General features: G+C 34.8%; 1 protein-coding gene across 3 annotated transcripts in view; it reads right to left on the reverse strand.

Annotated features, from left to right (window-relative positions):
- The window catches only part of LOC123559742 (synaptogenesis protein syg-2-like), a 131,425-nt gene that overhangs the window by 41,274 nt on the left and 65,444 nt on the right, over positions 1-24,707 (reverse strand). For all 3 annotated transcript variants that reach the window (XM_045351798.2, XM_053552400.1, XM_053552401.1), the window contains 2 exons: positions 11,073-11,252; positions 9,671-10,000 (listed from right to left, as the gene is read on the reverse strand). In XM_045351798.2, coding sequence (XP_045207733.2) covers positions 9,671-10,000; positions 11,073-11,252 — 510 coding nt within the window. The remainder of the gene's footprint in view (positions 1-9,670; positions 10,001-11,072; positions 11,253-24,707) is intronic.

The raw sequence follows: 24,707 nt of genomic DNA on the forward strand, positions 1-24,707 counted from the left end.
GAACATTCAGATCAATTTTCATGAAGAGCCATTGAAAAATATGGCCTCTAGAGAGGTCAAAAGATTTTAATAATTTTAGACCTACTGATCTAGTTTTTGACCGCAGTTGACCCAGTTTCAAATTTAATCTAGATATCATCAAGATGAACATTCAGACCAACTTTCATACAGATCCCATGAAAAATATGGCCTTTAGAGAGGTCACAAGGTTTTTTTATTATTTGACCTACTGACCTAGTTTTTGAAGGCACGTGACCCAGTTTCGAACTTGACCTAGATATCATCAAGGTTAACTTTCTGACCAATTTTTATGAAGATCTTGTGAAATATATGGCCTCTAGAGAGGTCACAAGGTTTTTCTATTTTTAGACCTACTGACCTAGTTTTTGACGGCACGTGACCCAGTTTCGAACCTGACCTAGATATCACCAAGGTGAACATTCTGACCAATTTTCATGAAGATCTTGTGAAATATATGGCCTCTAGAGAGGTCACAAGGTTTTTCTATTTTTAGACCTACTGACCTAGTTTTTGATGGCACGTGACCCAGTTTCAAACTTGACCTAGATATTATCAAGATGAACATTCTGACCAATTTTCATAAAGATCCCATGAAAAATGTGACCTCTAGAGTGGTCACAAGCAAAAGTTTACGGACGGACGCACGCACGGACGCACACATTGACGATGGACACCGCGCGATCACAAAAGCTCACCTTGTCACTTTGTGACAGGTGAGCTAAAAATCCTTCAAGGGGTTTAGGAGATACAGAGAAAACATAAAATGGAAGGTTCAAACCTTTGAACTCAAGCTGTGACCTTGACCTTGAGCCAACATGGCTGACTCATGAATTCTGCACATTGTCTTGATGAGGTGATCAATTGATCCAAGTTTTATGAAAATCCTTCAAGGGGTTTAGGAGTTACAGAGTGGACACAAAATGGAAGGCTCAAACATTTAACCCTGAGTTGTGACCTTGACCTTAAGCTGACACGGCTGACTTGTGAGTTCTGCACATCATCTTGATGAGATTATCATTTGACCAAAGTTTCTTGAAGTTCCTTCAAGGGGTTTAGGAGATACAGAGCGGACACAAAATGAAAGGCTCAAACATTTGACCCAAAGTTGTGACCTTGACCTTGAGTCGACATGGCTGACTCATCAGTTCTGCAATTTGTCTTGATGAGGTGATCATTTGACCCAAGTTTCATGAAAATCCTTCAAGGGATTTAGGAGATATAGAGCGGACACAAAACTGAAGGCTCAAACCTTTGACCTAGAGTTGTGATCTTGACCTTGAGCTGACTGGCTGACTCATAAGTTATCATTTGACCTAAGTTTCAAGATTATCCTTCAAGGGGTATAGGAGATACAGAGCGGATACAAAATGGAAAGTTCAAACATTTGACCCTGAGTTGTGACCTTGAGCTTGAGCCGACATGGCTGACTGATGAGTTCTGCACATTGTCTTGATGAGGTGATCATTTGACCCAAGTTTCATTATTATCCTTTAAGGGGTTTAGAAGAGCAGACACAAAATGGAAGGCTCAAACCTTTGATCTTGAGTTGTGACGTTGACTTTGAGCCGACATGGCTGACTCGCAAGTTCTGCACATCGTCTTGATGAGGTGATCATTTTACCAAAGTTCAATGATTATTAGTCAAGGGGTTTAGGAGATACAGAGTGGACACAAAATGGAAGGCTCAAACCTTTGACCTTGAGTTGTGACCTTGACCTTGAGCCAACATGGCTGACTCATGGGTTCTGCACATGGTCTTGATGAGGTGGTCATCTGACCCAAGTTTTATGAAAATCCTTCAAGGGGTTTAGAAGATACAGAGTGGAAACGAAATGTTACAGAAGGACGGAGATCATTCCTATAACCCCCGCCACGATTAAAAAGCAGAGATTGTAATGTGGATAAGAAACCTGGGAGTTTAAGGAAGCTGTTAAAAATTCTTACCCAGCTAATGATTCCACTGAAAAAAGGATACTTACTTACTTACTCAAAATAAGACACTCACCCTTCTCTCATCTTGCAACTAGCTAGTTTCAAACAGTGATTTAATCTGCATATATAGTTTCTTTGACAACATGAAAATAGGGATTGAAAGGGTGGCAGACATTTTCAAGAAAGTTCTGTGACAAAAGAGAATTTTCATGAAAAAAAAAAGATCAGCAACCGAAACTTCATAATGTACATGCAAATAGCAAAGTGGTTAAGTTAAAGGAAACTGTGAAGAATTCTTTGCCTGTTCCTTGGGGAAAAATGACCAATATATGCAGCTGACTGGAATCATTTGTATGAAGGAATATAGTCCATGCATTCTTTGATATGATGTGATTAAGGGGAGGATTTTCTCTGAAAGTTTTTTTAATCTGTAATTTAATAGTTCTAAACATTTTCTTTAATCAACGGGTATCAAAAATTGCACCCATCTATCAAAATATACATATTCAGCACAAATATCTATCATAAATTCAAATACAAATATAATATTTATTAACTGCTACACTTATTCCCCAAGTTGTCATGAAATTTGATAGAAACAGACAATAGGTCTGCCAAATCTGCAAATAAATCATTTAAAATCTTGGCCTCAGCTAGGAACTGTAAGTTTTCTCTACAAATGCATTCAAACTACACCGGCAGATTAGGTTGGTTCATAACTCTCAAATACCGTTTCTATAGTCCCAATGTTTAATGGTTCTATCACATACCCCTGTCTATCCTTTTGCAATATATCTGATCAAATAAAACACTGGTGAAATCTGGCAACAGTTAAAGCCATGTAATATGGTTTCTTAATGAAAGTTGTTTGTGAGACAATTTAAGAGTCCAAGTGCCCTCCAATGGCATTATTTCAGATTTTCTATCATATACTGATCACAAATGGAATTAAAGAAATGTTGGAGTTTGATTATCTTTGGACCAAGACATGATAAAATTCTAATTTCTTACATAGCCAATAGTTCTGATGATGTATGAAAACAACATTGAAATGACGATATATGAAAAGCTTTTCCAAAGTCAATGGAAATTACATAAAACCTAAATGCTTCATGTTGCTAAATGAACATTCATTTGGGACTCTGGTCCTTTGATCTCTATTATCTTTGGCCAAATATGTGTTCTAAACAGTGATACAAAGTTACATGGTTAATAATCAATTTTTTTCCAGATTACACAAAAACAATGTTTGAAATGGAGACGTGAAACCTATCAGAGGTTTTCAAGCAAACAGCTGTCTGACAGTGGTAAATGCGCTGCTCTGTGAGTAAATCCACATAGTGTGTTTGCGACCAGCATGGATCCAGACCAGCCTGCACATCCACGCAGTCTGGTCAGGATCCATGCTGTTCACTAACAGTTTCCCTAATTGCAATAGGCTTTGAAAGCGAACAGCATGGATCCTGACCAGACTGCGTGGATGCGCAGGCTGCATGGTCTGGATCCATGCTGGTCGCAAACGCACTTTGTTGGTTTTCTCATGGTGCGGCTCAGATGAGTTCTATGACTATTAATGATTTTCACGAAAACAAAAACTTGCTTACTCACTGTGGACACAGGAACCTTTTTGTCATGATTCCATTTCTAGAGTGTAAAAAACATGCCATAATGGGCAAAAAAATAGAAAATGTGTGTCTTAATAAATATATTGACGACAACCATTTATTGCAATTATTGAGATGTTATCTTTGAAGTTTATAAGTAAACAGATTTTAAAAGCAACCAGCTGGAAATGTCATTGTCAATATCAATTTTCCAGTATGAAGTAATTTATATATTCAATTTTACACATTATATATTTTTTTGTTCTTTTTGTAGTTAAATTCCGAACCTACACAAAAGTGCAACATTATAAGTTACAAGAAAATTCAAAATTATTTCAAAGCCAATAAAACTCAAACATTTTTTTTAACACAACTTCTTAACAAACTGCATATGTCATTACAATTCATCAGTTTAAAAATAATTTGTGGTAGTTATTCAGCAAAAATGTTCATGAATAAAAAACTGATGTAAATCTAAACTAGACATTTAAAATAAATTATTATCTATTTAATTTTTCTTACTTAATTGTTGATTAATTTATCATTTTATTTTGTACAATGATTTTTCTGTATTTTACATTTTTATACAGATTTTCCATGATTAGGGGTAGTATTGAGAAGCATTTCTTAAACCTGCAATTACAATCGTTGCATTTAACTCATATTCTTTTCTATCTATTGCTTCAAATGTCAGTTGTATCTTTCCCCAATGATAATCATGAAATTTCAAAGAAAAACACAAAATAAGGCTGCCAAATTCTGCAAATAAATCATTTAGTGCCTTGGCTTCAGGCTTCTCTACATTTGAATTCAGATCACATTCACACATTAAGGTGGTACCTTCATACAATCTCAATATGGTGTCTTTAACTTCAGAGTTCATGATTTCATCACAGGCCAAATGTACGTTCCTTTTGAAGCCTATCAAACTGCTCTCCAAAAGTATAAAGAAGAAAAAAATCTGGCAACAGTCAAAGCGGGGTCATACTAGTTTGTATAAAGCATATTCCTTCAACATGACAATCTTGTCTGTCCACGTGCTCCCAACAGTGATTTTTTTTCTTCCTGCATACATTCCTGATTGGAAATGGAATTAAAGAACTGAAGTTTGAAGTTTCATTATTTTTGGCTCAAGACGTGTTACAAACAAAATTGAAATTGCTGAAATTAAGGGGAGGGGGGGGGGGGGGGGAATTAATCAGAGAGCACTTTTTCACCAAATAATTTTTATGATAATATTTTGTTTATTCAATTCTGAGACATACACCATTTGGTTGTTACATTTTCTTTATCATTGTCTTAGACCTATTAAGACCAATTACAGGACATGGTGCAACCTCTTTAATTTACTAAATAACCAATATCTGAGACAGCATGAAAACAATCATTGTTGTGGAGGCCTGGCAAAAATTGCTAAAATAATGACTTTCACACCACAAATTTGTTTTCTTCCTTTCCACTGAACTGTAAAGTAGCAGTTAAAATGGAGGCATAAAAGCTTTCTGAGTGTTGACGGAAACTGTAGAGTTCTAGAACTATTAATGATTTTCAAGACAAAAAAAAACTTGCTTACACATTGTTGACACACACAACCCTTTAGTCATGAATATTTTCTTTTTCTAGAGTACAATCGCGATCCTACGAAAAGCCAAGGGACCTGCAGTTTTTTTCGTAATATCGCATTTTCGTTCGAGCGCAGCATAGGAAATTTCGCTACACAGCACCTTAATATCTACACGTTGTAACCCGTGATATTAAAACATGTTATTTTCGTATCGGAGTGCATGTACATGTATACAAATTTTATATGTACATCTGGGTCTACTACAAATCTTATTCGAATCTGAAATTTAAAACGGGTTGTTTTGTTTTTCTTCACTTTTTACGGTATTCACTGTACATAAACGTACATTGTTGCATGAGAACAAAAATAGCAATTGCCTATACCGATTCAGCTACCCTTCACTGAATTGTTTGGAATAATAAAACGACAATTTACAGACGATCAGGACTTAAATATTTTTTATCTGTTTTATGTAGTGATTGTTTTAGACGTATAGATATCGAAACAAGTGTGACTGATATGCCATCCGATCTGATAGTTAGAGAAGAAAAATTAAGCACTAACACAGTGTATGTGTTTCGAATTTAATTAATAAGTTTTCACAATTTAATAACTGTTTACGCCCAACTAATTGATCGTGACACTTTCCACTCTAAAGAGTTTTTCACGCTATTATGGAATGTGTGAAAACTTAGACGATACAGGTATTCGTAAAACCGCAACTAAAAGGAGTTGAAAACAGGCTTTAAGGGCATAAAAAAACATTCGTAGGAGCGCATTTTTCGTAAAATTGCATTTTCGTAAAACCGCGACTTTGTAACATAGAAATAAGAAGGAAAGCAGCCGGGACCACAACACCTTTTCGTAGTATACCAGTATTTCGTTAAACTGCGATTCGTAGCACCGTGAATGCACTGTACTTCTTAATACACAGAAAATGGAAATGTAGGTAACGTAATGGACTCATAATGACAATCGGCAATTTATGTGACATTACGTAATCTTACGATGCTGCTTCGGCATTCTCTGGCTGCAAATATTGTTCATATGAATAACCAGACAGAGAATTCCGATGAATGTTACGGAGAATATATAATCGCACGAAACTTGCCGATATTCATTAGGGGTCCATTACCTTAATATACTGACAATGACCATTTACAGCAATTATTGAGACGCTACCTTAATCAAATGATATGATTTATCATGAATATTAAAGAAACCGCACTTACATTGTCACAATTTGTATCAAGAATGATGTCTTTACACATTACACATGGTTTTTGGCATTTTTTATAATTTCGTTTAACCTTCAGCCAGCTGGTGGTAAATTTTAGCCCCCTGGTGGTAAATTTTAGCCCGCTGGTGGTAAGTGATTCTGCTACCTGATGAGTGCAGACCAAGATAGGCCTACATATCTGTGCAGGCCGATCATGGTAAGCACTGTTTACTATAAAATCAGTAAATTTTCTGTGAATGCCCCTTCTAATAATAAATGGTATTGCCCAAACTGAATGACGGAACAGTCCATTTTAGAAATGTTAAATGCAATCTGTACCTACAAAGCAAAAAAACGTCCTTACGAAAATTAATGATGGTTAAAATTTGAACTTGTAAAACCAATAAAACTAAAACATTTTAACATAATATAATAAAAATGCTGATGTCATTATAATTTATCAATGATAAATAATATTATTCAACAAAATTAATTCTCTTTCCCATGAATATATCTAAACAAGACATCATTTGTTTATTTTTGCTTATTTATCTATCACCTGATTTTATTTTGTATTTTATGATTCTGCTATATCATAAATCGCAACTTCAGATTTTCCCTGAAAAGAATATTTTCTTGCCATCAACTATCAAGCCCTTTTATACATTCACATCAAAACATTCTTTTTCTATTTATTGCTGCAAAATGCTACAATATTTATTACTGTTGTATCCATTCCTGAAGTTATCATGAAATTTGATAGAAACAGACAATAAGGCTGCCAAATTCTGCAAATAAATCATTTAATATCTTGCCTTATGTTTTGGTATGATAGAGGTAATTCCATACACTTGAATTCAGGACCATACCCACAGATTAACCTTTAGCCTGCTGGCAGCAAGTGATTTTGCCTCTGCGACCCATACCTCAGTACTGACCAAGACTAGCATGCACATCTGTGCAGACTAATAATGGTCTGCACTGTTCGCTAATCAGTCAGTAAATTTTCAGTGAACACCTCTTTGAATAATAAGTGGTACTGCCCAGACTGAATGATAGACCAGTCCATTTTAGAAATTTTGGCAGGGTAAAGATTAAGGTTGGTTCATATATCTCAATATAGTGTCTATATAGCCCCAATGTTCAAAGGTTCCATAACAGGTCCAATATCCTTTCCCAGTCTATCAGACGGCTCTCAGGAAAAATAATCTGGCAACAGTTAAAGCAGTGTTATTTCGGTTTATAATGAAAGCTTCGCTATACATGAATTGTTTGTGAGGCAATTTTCTCTGCACGAGTTAAAGAGTCCATGCCGATGCCAATGGCGCTATTTTGGATTTTCCTACATATTGATCAGAAATGGGATTAGGGAAGAGCTGGAGTTTCATTATTGTTGAATCAAGACAAGTTACGAACAGGAACACAGTTTCGCTCATTTCCTAACTATAACTTAATTTCTGCAGCTCATGAAAAAAGGTCCAATGAAAAAAAATGTTCTTGCCTATTCTCACCTCAATCTGTTGAGTTCTCATCCAGGACATGTGACAATCTATATCAGAATATGTGTAATTCACTAAATGACCAATAAAACTTTTCTTGAGTCTTGACCTTTAGAGAATTCAAAGCCTTTGCTAAATACTGAATTTCATGAACAAAAAACCAAACAAAACAATTTGTGTTCAATTTGTCATACATAAAATAGCCGTATAAAAGCCTTCTGACTGACAAATTACCGAAAAAGGCGCTATTCCCATACACACACATACTAACATAGAATCTTTCTGAGGGACGAAAGGAATTGTAAAAGTCCTTTTGCCAATTAATGATTTTCATGAAGAAAATCTTGCTTACTCATTGTTGACACACTCACCCTTTTGTCATAATTATTTCTCTCATTTCTAGAGTATAACAAATACTTCATAATACGTAGAAAATGGAAATGCGGGTTGTCATAAATTGACAATCATTTACCACAATTATTGAGATGTTATCTTTAAGGATAATATAACATGATTTATCGCAGATCATTTTTACGAATGGCGAAGAAACGAAATCACACTTACATTGTCATAGTAAGTAATGTAAAATTTTAAAGCATGAAGTAATTTACACATTAAGGTAGTTCTGCACGTTTGACAAGCTGGAAGTAATGGCCTAACATCATCCATTAGGATAATGTAGAATAAAGCCTGGACTCAGTATAAAGAAATGAATATTGATCTATGAATAAATGACAACGCCAAGAGTTCATTAAAATGGCAAATTTTGTATATTTCTGCCGATAAAATACGTTACTAAAAGATATGATCTGTGTGTGCACAGCTACCTTAAGATCCATACAAGAATCATTACCTGCTGAAAAATGACATCACAGTATAAACCTATCTAAACAAAATAAACTTAATAATAAAATTCATCAGTGTACAAATAGATGTATTAATTATTCAGTAAAATGCTAATATATGACTAATTTCATTCAATAAATTCATGTTTTTTTCTTATCTTAACAGTGAATCAAAATAAAATATATTAGGTAAAGTCAGAAACACACTACCTCTAATTTGCTTGAGACTGACATTGATTTCTGTTAGCCTGATTTGAAAATATTGGTTCTTCCGCCAATTTTCAAAATGGACTTCTATTATGATGATATTTTCATATGTTGAAAATGTTCCTCAATGTATTTTGAATAAATCTTTTCATGGTTGTAGATTTACCTATTTTCAATCATATTGCTAAATCAAATGTGGAGGTCCATGGGCTTAACTTTTCACAATTTGAAAAATACCAAATAGAGTCCTAACAGAGACCCTTATTTTGTTATTATTTTGAATAATTATACATCAAAACCTATCTATTGTCAAAATTAACCTAAAGAATGACATAGCTGATGACTGTGTAACACTTGTTATACTGAACATTTATACTACTACTATAACTGCTACCAGGCATTGTTCTATGGTCTTAGGATAAATGATGTTACGCCATAACTTTCAGTTAATAACACATACAGAACTACATTAAGCACAGTTATAACTGTGTTCACAGGTGACCTAAAGCACAGGTTTGTCTGTGTTCACAGGTGACTTCGACTGTGTTCACAGGTGACTGTTAGCACAGGTTTGACTGTGTTCACATGTGACTGTTAGCACAGGTTTGACTGTGTTCACAGGAGACCTGAAGCACAAGTTCGAATGTGTTTACACGTGACTGTTAGCACAGGTTTGACTGTGTTCACAGGTGACCTTAAGCACAGGTCTGACTGTGTTCACAGGTGACCTTAAGCACAGGTTTGACTTGTGTTCACAGGTGGTACTTTAAAATACTTACAGAGAACACTAAGGAACACTGTGATTCTGTAGGGACCATTGATAAGAGCATCATTATTTGCCTGACATGTGTACTGTACATTGTTGTCATCTGGGTAGGTCGGGTTCAAGGTCAGCGTACTTTTGGCATCTTCTCGTTTATCGTTGGCTATTGCAGTTTTTTCGTATTCAATACCTTCTGTGACTTCCTGATTATTCCGAAACCATTTCAATGTAGCAGCCGGTCGACCAGCAGTTGAAATGCACACTAACTGTAGTACAGGCTCCGTGTAAGCCACTTCAACCACTGAACCATTTGTATGACCAACAATTTCTGGGAAATTTGGCGGAACTATAAAAAAAGATTGAAAAATTATTCAGTTTCATACAAATTACTTTCATTTAAACTTATCCAATTACTCATATTATGGAAAAATTACAATTACCTCCCTTGACCGCTATTCATGCAAAAATGCAAATTCTGCAGGAGTGCCAACAGCTCTTTCTCCTTCACAACTGCTGGTTCAAACCTTACCTGGATTAGAACTCCTTGCCAAATCCGAGCACGTGCCTTTACCTAAAGTTATGTATAGGGGGATATTAGGGATCATCTACATGGGAAGCAGCAAAGTCGCTATGGTCACCACAGCAGGTGGTGTGTCTTTATAAACCATACCAGGCACTAGAAATATTACTGGTTCAGTAGCTAACATATTTTTCAAGTACCATAAGAAAATGTCAGACTGTAAATCAACCAATGCTGACATTTACCACTTCCAATATGTTGGATATTCAGGGTAACCTTTCAACAATATTAACTATATAATTAGACTGGTATTGTAGAAGTTTATGTCACATTTCCTACGTCTAGTCTACTTTGGCAGCCATATTAGTTCTAGCTAAGAACTCTTTAGATTTTCAGTGAAAGGTGTCAGACTATAAGTGTGAAATATCTATGCATGAACCTATGAAACAAAGTAGAATAATATAGCATTACTGAAAGCAGGAGTTATTGCCCTTATGACTCAATTTTCTATCTGGAATGTCCATGACATATCAACATTTGGTACAAATCTGAAGAACAGTTTCAGAGGACAGATCATCCCCAAAATACCTCACTGTTCAGGTCATCTAATGACTTCTAATGTCATTTTATGTTCATCTGCTGACAAGTCCGTTTCCATTTCAGAAATCTGCTTTTTAGAAGTTTTTTACATGGGTATGCCACCTACAACACATCACCTCAACACAACAAAGTCGTATCTTATTATAAATTGATAATAAGATACGACTTTGTTGCGTTGAGGTGACGAACTGTCACTGTTACAGCTACTTATTCAGACTAGTTGAAGACAACATCAGATATTTACTATCTGAACTGCATAACAAAGAGGCCAACAGGAACAGCAAGTTAAAAGAAATACCTAGAATGGTAAGGTGTGCCTTTGCCATCAGAGCCGGTTCATTGTGTGCCGGGCCCACTTGGCAATGGAAGTCATCATCATCATCCAAGTTGGTGTTTAAAATCTGTAAGTTGAACTCCGTAGCACCATCGCCTATAATACTGTATCTATTATTGTAGCCAGGAATCGTCCTATCTGAGCCTGAAAAATACAATATTAAATTGCTCTTTAAATCAACGTTTTATTTTATTTTATTACCTTGACTGTGATATTATGAATCACTATCAAGTCTGATTTCCTGGTGTCAAAGGAGAAGTTGTTTGGATCTAACCAATGATCTCAAGGCTGAGAAGTCGCCACCTTACCCACATGTCCCCTAATCATAGTTATAATATTTTCTTGTGAAGGGTCAACAATTGGATACTCACAGGCATGCCACTCACAATCGCAGACTTCACTTTTCACCAATCCATTAATTACTTAGCCCAACAACATATCATTTAGCTTCATCTGACCCCTTTCTTTCTGCTATTTAAGGATCTTGGCAGGGGAAACTACTCTTAGTACTTTTTCTACAAAGAACAAGCTTGCTTTTGAAAAAAAAAACAAAAAAAAAAGCCCACATCATATCTGAAGATTCAGCACTGCGCTTTATATGGTCATTTGAGTGTAAATGCATCAAGATGTCACTAGTATGTGGATAAATGCATACAAATTTGTACTATAAAAAAAAAATCTGTGATGTAACAAATCTTCCCAGTAGACAGATCCAAATTGCAGCGCTGATTGTAACCAATGTGACATGTGATTAACACGTCAAGTTTTTTTTTCTAACACCATTTCTGTGAAAACAACCATGTCTGCAGCATTAAAAAAAAATTCCTGCAAAATAACAATACAGGCATAAATTCTCCTCCTATAAAACTTAATTATCCAACAGACTCGTTAAAAGTGAGGAATTCGGAAAATAAAACTAGTGGCGTGTGACATTTTCAGCTATCTCTGTCTACTGTTAAGGCATGATCTAAGCTAATTATTGCCTCTTTTTTGCCGCAAATGGACATAAAGCACAGTGTGCTGACAGTATCAAGAACATTGGGGAATTCTTCAATTAATGTTTTGAAAACCATGAAAAATATTCGCCAGAATCTGATCTGCACACATTTCATGTATGATAGGACCTTGTCATGCAATGCCAATTGGAAAATTATCTATCAAATCTCAGAATTATTAGCCATCAACATGTTGACGACTAAGCGTCAAACTATTGTATCTTGTTTTTTAAATTTTTTTAGGCAGTTACAAGCCTTTGATGAGAAATTTACTAAAAACAAGCCCCTTATTCCCAATTCAAGTTTAAGGTTAATGGTTTCCGTAACAATTATGTAAAAATGGAATAAATCTACATTAAGAATAAACAAGAGCACCGCCTTGCGGGTGCTGACGCTCATCTGATTTTTTTTGTGTAATAGAAATATTGTCCTACCCATGATTTTCTAAGTCTAAAAAGGGCCATCATTCTTGCAAAAAGCAGGATAGAGTTATGTTTCTTGATGTACAGTGTCCACTTATGATGGTGAAAAACTGTTGCAAGTTTTAAAGCAATAGCTTTGATAGTTTATGAGAAAAGTTGACTTAAACATAATACTCAACCAAGAAAATGATTTTCTAAGTCCAAAAGGGGCAATAATTATTGCAAAAAGCAGGATGGAGTTATGTTGCTTGCTGTACAGGGTCAGCTTATGATGGTGAACAAGTGTTGCAAGTTTCAAAGCAATAGCTTTGATAGTTTAAGAGAAAAAGTTGACCTAAACATAAAACTTAACCAAGAAATCTGATATTTTCTAAGTCCAAAAGGGGCCATAAATCTTGCAAAAAGCAGGACGGAGTTATGTTTCTTGCTATACAGGGTCAACTTATGATGGTGAACAAGTGTTGCAAGTTTTAAAGCAATAGCTTTGATAGTTTAGGATAAAAGCTGACCTAAACATAAAACTTAACCAAGAAAACTGATTTTCTAAGTCCAAAAGGGGCAATAAATCTTGCAAAAAGCAAGATGGAGTTATGTTTCTTGATGTACAGGGTCTGCTTATGATGGTGAACAAGTATTCCAAGTTTCAAAGCAATAGCTTTGATAGTTTAGGAGAAAAGTTGACCTAAACATAAAAACTTAACCAAGAAATCTGATATTTTCTAAGTACAAAAGGGGCCATAAATCTTGCAAAAAGCAAGATGGAGTTATGTTTCTTGATGTACAGGGTCTGCTTATGATGGTGAACAAGTATTCCAAGTTTCAAAGCAATAGCTTTGATAGTTTAGGAGAAAAGTTGACCTAAACATAAAACTTAACCAAGAAATCTGATATTTTCTAAGTACAAAAGGGGCCATAAATCTTGCAAAAAGCAAGATGGAGTTATGTTTCTTGCTATACAGGGTCAGCTTATGATGGTGAACAAGTATTCCAAGTTTCAAAGCAATAGCTTTGATAGTTTAGGAGAAAAGCTGACCTAAACATAAAACTTAACCAGGCAACGCCGACGCCGTCGCCAACGCCGACAACCGCTCAAGTGATGACAATAACTCATCATTTTTTTTCAAAAAATCAGATGAGCTAAAAAAAGAAATGTACATTATGTAATAAAAAAAAATGGAGATGAATTTCACTAATGTCAAGAACTTACTATTTTTCCAGATAATTTTTTGGATAAGTAAAACAACAGTGAAATCTTGAAATTGAAGTAGAAAATCTTTACTAAATCTTAGAAGTGCTTGTCTGAGAATTAGCTTGGCTTTGGTTGTCCAGAATTGAACATTATTAACACAGAGTGAAAAAAATCATTTGGATTTCGTAGAGAGGTCTTTGATAAAGGTTAACCCATACGCTGCATAACCACAATGGCCAACTACCTTTTATCAAGCCATTGTCAAATATAAATCCAACCAAATTAAATCTAATCAGGTACAAATATTCAAGAACAGTCTCTCTCCTCTAATTAAGAAAAGCCAGACCATTATTTACTGGTCTTTAATTACTCTATCAGGGACTGTACTGATTTTCAAGTACTTGTAGCATCAGTGGTTTTTCAGATTGTTCCATAACTCAAAGTAAAGTGCTCTTTAGATAAGAACTAGTTGTGACTTCATTAGACACTGGTGCCCCCAAACTCTGCCACTGTCTGCAAATTTCTGACTAAATCAAGGGCAATAACTCTAATCTGGCTGATTGAAATCCCAATGCAGACTCTAGGTCAAAGTTTTAGCTTTTTGCCAGTTTTAATGTTTCATCAAGCTTGTTCTTAATAGAATATTTCAATTTATTTTCTATGACTTAAAAGTATAATTCTGTCTACTATAATTAAGATATTCTATGACCTTACATTAAAGACATACCCTGGTCACATTTTAGTGAACAGTTTGGGATATTTGCTCAGACAACTGACACGATGTTATTGTACATTAACGAGCCTAAGCCCCCAATTTTATATGCACAAGAAGTTACGACTGGCACACTAATTCCATTTTATTACTATTTCCAAATAACCTAAAATATATCTCAGCTCAGATACACTGTGCCGAGCATTACCATGAACGGTCGAATAAGCGCCCATGCATTGTTTACTGGGGAGGGGGGGAGGAGAGGGTATCCGAAATATTTAAAAGTATTTAAAAGTTTTACATGGTTGTAAAAAAAGTAATGAAAATCCACCTTTTATTTGAAGTAATATTTTTCAACAATACAAAATAATTTTGAATTAAAGAATATTTCTTGGTACAGTGATTGAAACAGGAATTTAAACAAGAGCTGTCGGATGACAGCGCGCTCGACTATTCGAAGAATTGATTGAAGAATGGGGTCAAAATATTTCCATAGATTTTCAGACAAAAGAAAAAAATGGATTAAACAAAAATTTTTCCTGTATTTGTGGATTTCGATTAGTCTTGCACTAAGTGGCAATGTGTGACCATGATGGCAAATATGTTATTAAGTTATATGTTAGGCAAACACAGACTTGTATGAAAAGTTTAACTAATTTCCAAGTCCAAAAAGGGTCATAATTCAGTCAAAATAGTTGACAGAGTTATGTACACTTGCCTACAGATGGAAACCATGTTGATATACTAGTGTTAACAGTTTCAAAGCCACAGTTCAAATATTTTGACAAAAATGTCAAGGTCCAAAAAGGGCCATAATTCAGCCAAAATAGTTGTCAAGAGTTATGTACTCTTGCCTGCAGATGGAAATCATAATGATAAACAAGTGGTTAAAGTTTAAAAGCCATATGTCAAATAGTCTTGACAAAACATGGACATATATGAAAACAGAACCAATTTCCAAGTTCAAAAAGGGCCATAATTCAGCCAAAAAAAGATGACAGAGTTATGTACTCTTGCCTATTGATAGAGACTATAATACTGAACAAGATATAAAAGTTTCAAAGCCATAACCCTAGTGAAAAAATCAATGGAATTCCAGTGGAATGCTACATAAATTCCACTGGAATCTGCTATGTTACTGGAATACCAGTGGAATTACCAAATATACCACTGGAACTGGAATTTGAAATACCAGTAGAGGTGGAACTCCACTGGAAATTGAATTTGAAATACCAGTACAGGTGGAATTCCACTGGAATTTGAATTTGGAATACCAGTACAAATGGAATTCCACTCAACTGAATTTCATGATTTGTGAATATTAAAATAGCACCAGTTTTGGCGGAAAAATGATGGTTTTTATATAGTTTGAAATTCTGGACCAGATTTATGTGAATAGCATGGTATCAGCTACAGTAAGTGCCTTATATATGTTGAAAACAAAAGAAGTTTAAATGAATTATAAAATGTGATATTTTTTCTGTTTCTTTTATTCATATAATTCTAGTCAGATGCAGTCACTTTTTTGTCATTGGTTTTCATGACTTTTATTCTTATACATGTAAATATTTTGATCAGTTCTTGATTTCCATGCTTCTTACTATGTCAAAATGTGTGTTTTTGTGCCCCCACTATGAGTGGTGGGGGCATATAATTTTAGTCTAGTGTTGTCCATGCATCTGTACGTCCGTCCGTTTGTGTGTATGTGTGTAGGAAAAAAAAATGTGATGCACCTAGCTCAAAAAGTATTTAATAAAAATTAATGAAATTTTGCATAAGTCTTTAACATGATATGAACGTGTGCACCTCCTATTTTTCGTCTGTCTCTGCTCCCTATTTCTAGTGTTATGGCCCCTGAAATAGTCAAAAAAGCACATTTTCACCTTGTGGCGCACCAAGCTCAAAAAATATTTGATATAAATTGATGAGTCTAAATTATTATGACCTTGTGCACCTCCTATTTCTATTTTCCATCCTATTTCTAGAGCTATGGCCCCTAAAATAGTGACAAAATGCACATTTTCACCTAGTGACTCACCTGGCTCATAATGTATTTGATATAAATTGATAAAAACTAGCATGAGTCTTTATCATGATGTAAACTTGCACATCTCCTATTTTACACATGATGATGACACCAACATCCAATTAAAAGCAACATTGCAAGATATATATTTACCTAACGCAAGGATTTCAGTCACATGATAAATGAATATCCACTGACAGACAGGGCCATCTGTCAGAATCGTCATCTGTCCAGTGTCCCTTGAATGCCTGCCAGTTGCAGTGGGAAAAATGCTGTCCATGCAGTGCATTTTTAACCATTGAATTTCATTAGTACCATTTATATTCATTGATTTACCATTGATTTTCATTAGATATCATTAAAGTACCATTTTTTTTCACTGACTTACCATTGAAATACCATTTATTTTCCATTAGAATTCTTTCAGGTGAGAGTTGTGGATGTAATTTAACTAGAACAAAAAGGATTTCCACTGCCTTTAGGGGTGGGGGTCATCAGCATTTCACTGGTATTGAGATGATATTCTGCTTGTATTCAGATGGAATTCCACTGGAAACTTGATGGAATTCTACTGGAGTCTTGATGGTATACCACTGGTATTTTAAGTGGAATTCCACTGGAAACTTGATGGAATTCAACTGGAATATTGATGGTATACCCCTGATATTTTAAGTGGAATTCCACTGGAAACTTGATGGAATTCAACTGGAATCCTGATGGTATACCACTGGTATTCTAAGTGGAATTCCACTGGTATCTGGTGGAATTCCACAGGTATTCTGGTGGAATTCCACTGGTATTCTGGTGGAATTCCACTGGTATTTTTCAACGGTATTTTGGTGGGATTCCACTCGTATTCCAAATGAATTCCACTGGAAAATAATCGCTATTCCAGTGGAATACCAACACTATTCCGTTGAAAAATACCAGTGGAACTGAGATGGAATTCCAGTTGATGTTCCAGTGGTATTCCAGATGTTCATTTTCACTAGGGTATGTCAAACACTTTACACAAAATATAAACTGGTACGAAAAACTTAACCAAGACTTCTAGGTCAGAAGGGGCCATAATTCAGCCAAAATGCTTGATGGAGTTATGTACTCTTGCCTACAACTGGATATGGTGATGGTAAACAAGTGTTGAAAGTTTCAAAGCTTTATCTCAAAAGACTTTGTCAAAATGTAGACTGGTACGAAAAACTTAACCAAGATTTCTAAGTAAAAAGGGGCAATAATTCAACCAAAATGCTTGATGGAGTTATGTACTCTTGCCTACAACTGGACATGATGATGGTAAACAAGTGTTGAAAGTTTCAAAGCTTTATCTCAAAAGACTTTGCCAAAATATGAACTGGTACAAAAAACTTAACCAAGATTTCTAAGTCAAAAGGGGCCATAATTCAGTCAAAATGCTTGACAGAGTTATATACTCTTGCCTATAACTGGACATGGTGATGGTAAACAAGTGTTGAAAGTTTCAAAGCTTTATCTCAAAAGACTTTGTCAAAATGTGGACTGGTACGAAAAACTTAACCAGGGTGTTACGCCGACGCCGACGCCAACGCCGACGCCGACGCCGTGGTGAGTAGGATAGCTCTACTTATTCTTCAAATAGTCGAGCTAAAAAAAACAAGTGAATGAAGTATTGCCATGCAATACAAAGTCCCCTACTGGAAGGCACCTAATTTTCTCTACTGCAGTATAACATAATGAACTGATATTTGTCAATGATGTATAAACAATATTGTACTACATTTACAATATAATATAACAAAGCACTTGGATTAAAATTTGCATATATAAAAACGTACAGTTGTTTTCATTTGGAATTTTTTTGGCCAATTTTACAAAAAGTTATCATAAAAGTTATTTATAGTAACAACAAAGTGAAATTAATCCTAAAAAAAAAAAAAAAAAAAAAATCTATAAAATGTAAGTCCACAAGAAAATCTTTACCAGGTAGAGATAGACCAAAATACACCTAAATATTGGATGTAACATGCATGTTGTACCACAGAAAAGTGGTCTTGAATTTTCCCTAAGGCCAGTAATAAAAAAGTTACAATGTAATCTATTTATAGTAACAACAAAGGGACGTAATTCTAAAAAAGTGTGCCTTATGGTGGTGAACATTTGTGCCAAGTTACATCAAAATCTCTCCATGCATGAAGAAGAAATGCTCCGGACAAAGTCATTCTTGAATTTGACCTTTGACCTCTAAGTATGACCTTGACCTTAGTCCAAGCGACCAGGTTCTGGCGCAAGACAATTTGTCTTATGGTGGTGAACATTTGTGCCAAGTTACATTAAAATCCCTCCATGCATAAAGAAGAAATGCTCCAGACAAAGTCCTTCTTGAATTAGACCTTTGACCTCTAAGTATGACCTTGACCTTTGAGCAAGGGCTCCGGGATTTGTGTATGACACGTTGTCTCATCATGGAGAACATCTGTGCCAAGTAATATTGAAATCCCTTAATGAATGACAGAGTTATGGACCGGACACTAAACAGACCCTGTTCATGACATGTTAACATTTGACTACTAAGTGTGACCTTGACCTTTGAGCTAGGGGTCTGAAAGTTGTGCACGACACATCGTCTTATTATGACATACAATTTTGCCAACTGATATTAAAATCCCTTCATGGATGAGAGAGTTATGGACCGGACAGGAAAAAAGCCCTGTTGACCTTTGACCTCCAATTGTGACCTTGACCTTTAAGTTAGGGGTGCAGGTTTTGCGCAAGACACATCGTCACATCATGGGGAACATTTGTGTCAAGTAATATTAAAATCCCTTCATGGATGAAAGAGTTATGGACCGGACAGGAAAAAAGCCCTGTTGACCTTTGACCTCCAATTGTGACCTTGACCTTTGAGTCAGGGGTGCAGGTTTTGCGCATGACACATCGTCACATCATGGGGAACATTTGTGGCAAGTAATATTAAAATCCCTTCATGGATGAAAGAGTTATGGACCGGACACGAAACAGACCCTGTTCATGCCATGTTAGCATTTGACTACTAAGTGTGACCTTGACCTTTGAGCTAGGGGTCTGAAAGTTGTGCATGACACATCGTCTTATTATGAGGTACAATTGTGCCAAGTGATATTAAAATCCCTTCATGGATGGGAGAGTTATGGACCGGACAGGAAAAAAGCCCTGTTGACCTTTGACCTCCAATTGTGACCTTGACCTTTAAGCTAGGGGTCCGGGTTTTGCACATGACACGTCGTCTCATCATGGGGAACATTTGTGCCAAGTAATAATAAAATCCCTTCATGGATAAAAGAGTTATGGACCGGACACGAAATTGCGGACGGACGGAATGACGGAAAAGTGCATTCCTATAGTCCCCGAAACTGGTTTTCAACCAGTAGGGGACTAATAAATCATCAACCAACAAATTTTTTCAGTTTATTGAAGCTGAAAACTGCTGCAAATCCATCACATTTCCTCACAAGCAATTATTTTCAAGCATCTGCAAAAATCACTTGTTAATGCTATTTTCATTTTTCCATTAACATTTGTGAGTATCAGAGTATATTGAATTCATTGGCGCTCATGAAATGTTGCATAAATGCAATTGATCAGATTTCAGATAAAAAACAATACCTGATTATACAGAACTTACTGCAAATTACAAATTTCACAAAAGAATGAACAGTATGGTATAGGTATTTTCTGCTGACTAAGCAGTATGGTATAGGTTTTCTGCCATTTCATCAGAAAACATATAGGGGCCTAAAACCGAGATCAATCTCAATTCGATTAAATACTAGGAACTAAAAAACATTCAGATCTAAATTAAAATCAAATGAAGCAATAAAATGGAAGATAAGTAAATATTCGATTTTAGGAACACACTATCGCGCTGCAGACTTAACAACTGACAATATTTTCTCCAAGTCTGGCCCAAATACAGAACATGTATCACATCGGCATTTAGAAGCAGAAACTGCAAAATATTTGGCACAAGATATGTTTTCAGTTGCACGTGCCCAAACAATGCACACCTTTCTGTCTGACAACTTGTAAACTGTTTATAAATACATGCCAAGCAAACAAGAACGATACAAGTAAACTAAACCAACTGAACCAGTCGAACATCCTTTACTTTTAAATAAACAGAAAATGTCATTTCATAATATTTCAACATCTGGTAACATTTTGAAATTCCTGAAGGTGTTAGCTAAAACATTAGAATATTGGCTCCCTTTTACTGCCAGCTTTTATCTATGGACACTGAAACTGTGTAATCTGCATTTATGTTGTCTGCCATAAATTCTTAAGCCTTGCATTCTTGAAAGACAACAAAATTATATTTTCAAACTCACTTTTTCTTTCACACTGTTTTCAGTGATTCGCTGTCCCATCTTTTTAAAGCAATATATTCTAGCATCAACATCAGATATCAGAACAGGGAACATTCTAACCACCATGCATCATATGACCTTTGACCCCTAAGTGTGACCTTGACCTTGAAGCGAGTCATCATGTGCTTTGCATGTCATCTCGATGTGGTGAACATTTGTGTCAGGTTTCTTTAAAATCCTTCCAGGGGGTCAAGAGTTACAAAGCGGATACAAAACACACTCATATGACCTTTGACCCCTAAGTGTGACCTTGACCTTGAAGTGAGTCATCAAGAACATGCGCTCTACATGTCGTCCCGATGTGGTGAACATTTTGCGTCAAGAGGGTTCAAGAATTACAGAGCAGACACGAAATTGCTAACGGACGGACAGACGAACGGCCATGGGGGGTATAACATAATGTGTCCCTTTGGGTGTATAACAAGTAAGGTCAATCATGCATTTCATACCTCCGGAATACTCCACCTTTCGGGTCAACAGATTTCACTGGAACTTGAATAGTTCTATTCAGAAAAAATATTTTTTGTAAAAAAAAAAACAATATTAAGTAAGCATAAAATGAAGTGAATTTGAACCATACTGAATATCATTGTGATTGGAAACTTATCAGAGTAAATCTATGCACAAAAATGAATGCATCAGTTAAGATTCTGCTTTCTGGACCAGACAACTTCACACTGAGTAGAAGAAAAAACCCAAATGAGATATAAAATCATGAGATAGTGTAAAAAGAAACATTTAATTTCGTGGGCATGAAAATTTGTGGTTTTAGCCAAAACAGCTAATTCATGAGGATATGAATTTGTGGATTTCAAATTTTGAATATAAATTGAATGCAAGGGAGTTAATTCATTAAATTTACTCAAACACGAAATCCACCTAAAACAATCCCCCACAAACATTAATGATTTCAAAGTTTGTTGCTACAACCATTCTTAATATCAAAATAGACAAACTGTTGAACATTTCACACATATTCATTCTCCTTTATGGCACCATACAGACAGCAGCAAACACCCTCAATAAGATTATACATGAATTATCTATGGCCTATTCCACAGTTTTTCTGAGATTGTCGGAAACATTCATATCAGAATTCTAACACCTGTCACTCCAACCACCCATTTTTTGATGTTTATATCAAAGTTGTGTTACCCTCCATTTGTTTTTCCATAATATTTCTTCAGCATTTTTCCTTGTTCCTGCTGAAATCATTAGATCTTCACACCTGTTTTTGTAATTACTCATTTTTCTATGACCTAACTTCAACAGAACATTAGAACTACCTTGGAAATATGAAATACAGGTTTCTATCAAGTCTGTTAAAATTCTGTTTGATATCTTCAACATGCATGAGTCTGTCAATTCCACTTTCAACAGTAACACCCACTATTCCAGTAAAAGTAATTATCAGAAGATAACAACAACAGTTCTTGTAATGTCAAAGATATTGTATGGAAGCCTGAAGGTGACAAGAGAAAGTATTTGTCTAATTCATGTGTATGACATTATTTCTGGTGTCCATGGATGACATGTTCATCTTGGCTAATTTACTTCAACAGAAAATTCATTTGTGTTACAAAGATCAAAGGCTAATTTACTTAGAGAATTCATTTTGTGTTACAAAGAGCAAAGGCTTATTTACTTAAACATCTATGATTCATTTTTGTGCTTAACACAAAGAGCAAAGGCCAATTTACTTAAACAGGCAATTCTTTCATTTTCTATTACAAAGATCAAAGGCTAATTTACTTAAACAGAGAATTCATTTTGTGTTTAACACAAAGAGCAAAGGCTTATTTACTTAAACATCTATGATTCATTTTTGTGCTTAACACAAAGAGCAAAGGCCAATTTACTTAAACAGACAATTCTTTCATTTTCTATTACAAAGATCAAAGGCTAATTTACTTAAACAGAGAATTCATTTTGTGTTTAACACAAAGAGCAAAGGCTTATTTTTAAACATCTAGAATTCATTTTTGTGCTTAACACAAAGAGCAAAGGCTAATTTACTTAAACAGACAATTCTTTCATTTTCTTTTAAAAAGATCAAAGACTAATTTACTTAAACAGAGAATTCATTTTGTGTTTAACACAAAGAGCAAAGGCTTATTTACTTAAACAGACAATTCTTTCATTTTGTATTACAAAGAGCAAAGGCTAATTTACTTTAAAAGAGAATTCATTTTGTGTTACAAAGAGCAAAGGCTAATTTACTTTAAAAGAGAATTCATTTTGTGTTACAAAGAGCAAAGGCTAATTTACTTTAAAAGAGAATTCATTTTGTGTTACAAAGAGCAAAGGCTAATTTACTTTAAAAGAGAATTCATTTTGTATTACAAAGAGCAAAGGCTAATTTACTTTAAAAGAGAATTCATTTGTGTTACAAAGAGCAAAGGCTAATTTACTTTAAAAGAGAATTCATTTTGTGTTACAAAGAGCAAACTTAAGGCTAATTTACTTTAAAAGAGAATTCATTTTGTGTTACAAAGAGCAAAGGCTAATTTACTTTAAAAGAGAATTCATTTGTGTTACAAAGAGCAAAGGCTAATTTACTTTAAAAGAGAATTCATTTTGTGTTACAAAGAGCAAAGGCTAATTTACTTTAAAAGAGAATTCATTTGTGTTACAAAGAGCAAAGGCTAATTTACTTTAAAAGAGAATTCATTTTGTGTTACAAAGAGCAAACTTAAGGCTAATTTACTTTAAAAGAGAATTCATTTTGTGTTACAAAGAGCAAAGGCTAATTTACTTTAAAAGAGAATTCATTTTGTATTACAAAGAGCAAAGGCTAATTTACTTTAAAAGAGAATTCATAGTGTTACAAGAGCAAAGGCTAATTTACTTTAAATGAGAATTCATTTTGTGTACAAAGACAAACTTAAGGCTAATTTACTTTAAAAGAGAATTCATTTTGTGTTACAAAGAGCAAAGGCTAATTTACTTTAAAAGAGAATTTATTTGTGTTACAAAGAGCAAAGGCTAATTTACTTTAAAAGAGAATTCATTTTGTATTACAAAGAGCAAAGGCTAATTTACTTTAAAAGAGAATTCATTTTGTGTTACAAAGAGCAAAGGCTAATTTACTTTAAAAGAGAATTCATTTGTGTTACAAAGGGCAAAGACTAATTTACTTTAAAAGAGAATTCATTTTGTGTTACAAAGAGCAAAGGCTAATTTACTTTTCATTTTGTGTTACAATTCATTTTGTATTACAAAGAGCAAAGGGTAATTTACTTTAAAAGAGAATTCATTTTGTATTACAAAGAGCAAAGGCTAATTTACTTTAAAAGAGAATTCATTTGTGTTACAAAGAGCAAAGGCTAATTTACTTTAAAAGAGAATTCATTTGTGTTACAAAGGGCAAAGACTAATTTGCTTTAAAAGAGAATTCATTTGTGTTACAAAGAGCAAAGGCTAATTTACTTAAACAGAGAATTCATTTTGTGTTACAAAGAGCAAAGGCTAATTTACTTAAACAGAGAATTCATTTTGTGTTACAAAGAGCAAAGTCTTATTAAAGTCCATTAACAGAAAATGCTTTTTAACTCATGTTACAAAGAGCAAGAGGTTATCACCTCAACACACAAAATTTTTCATGAATTGTTCATCTTGACAGAATAGCAAATTTAATAAATCACTGAAACAGGTTGGCCGTCAAACTTTCAACATGTACAGTTGTACCCTAGTACAGTTGTACCCTATGGAAAGACCTATTCTATATCCTTTTAACTCCTTTGTCAAAGTATGTTTTTTTTTGCAACTGTTTAATGAGAACTACGATTAGGTAACTTTAAGGTACTGGTCCCAAATGACAATGTCAGCAATTTCTGTTCGCTTACATATTCTCCGTGTCCGTCTTTATCATCCTTT

The sequence above is a fragment of the Mercenaria mercenaria genome, chromosome 10 (genome assembly GCF_021730395.1).
Source record: "Mercenaria mercenaria strain notata chromosome 10, MADL_Memer_1, whole genome shotgun sequence".
Classification (NCBI taxonomy): Eukaryota; Metazoa; Mollusca; class Bivalvia; order Venerida; family Veneridae; genus Mercenaria; species Mercenaria mercenaria.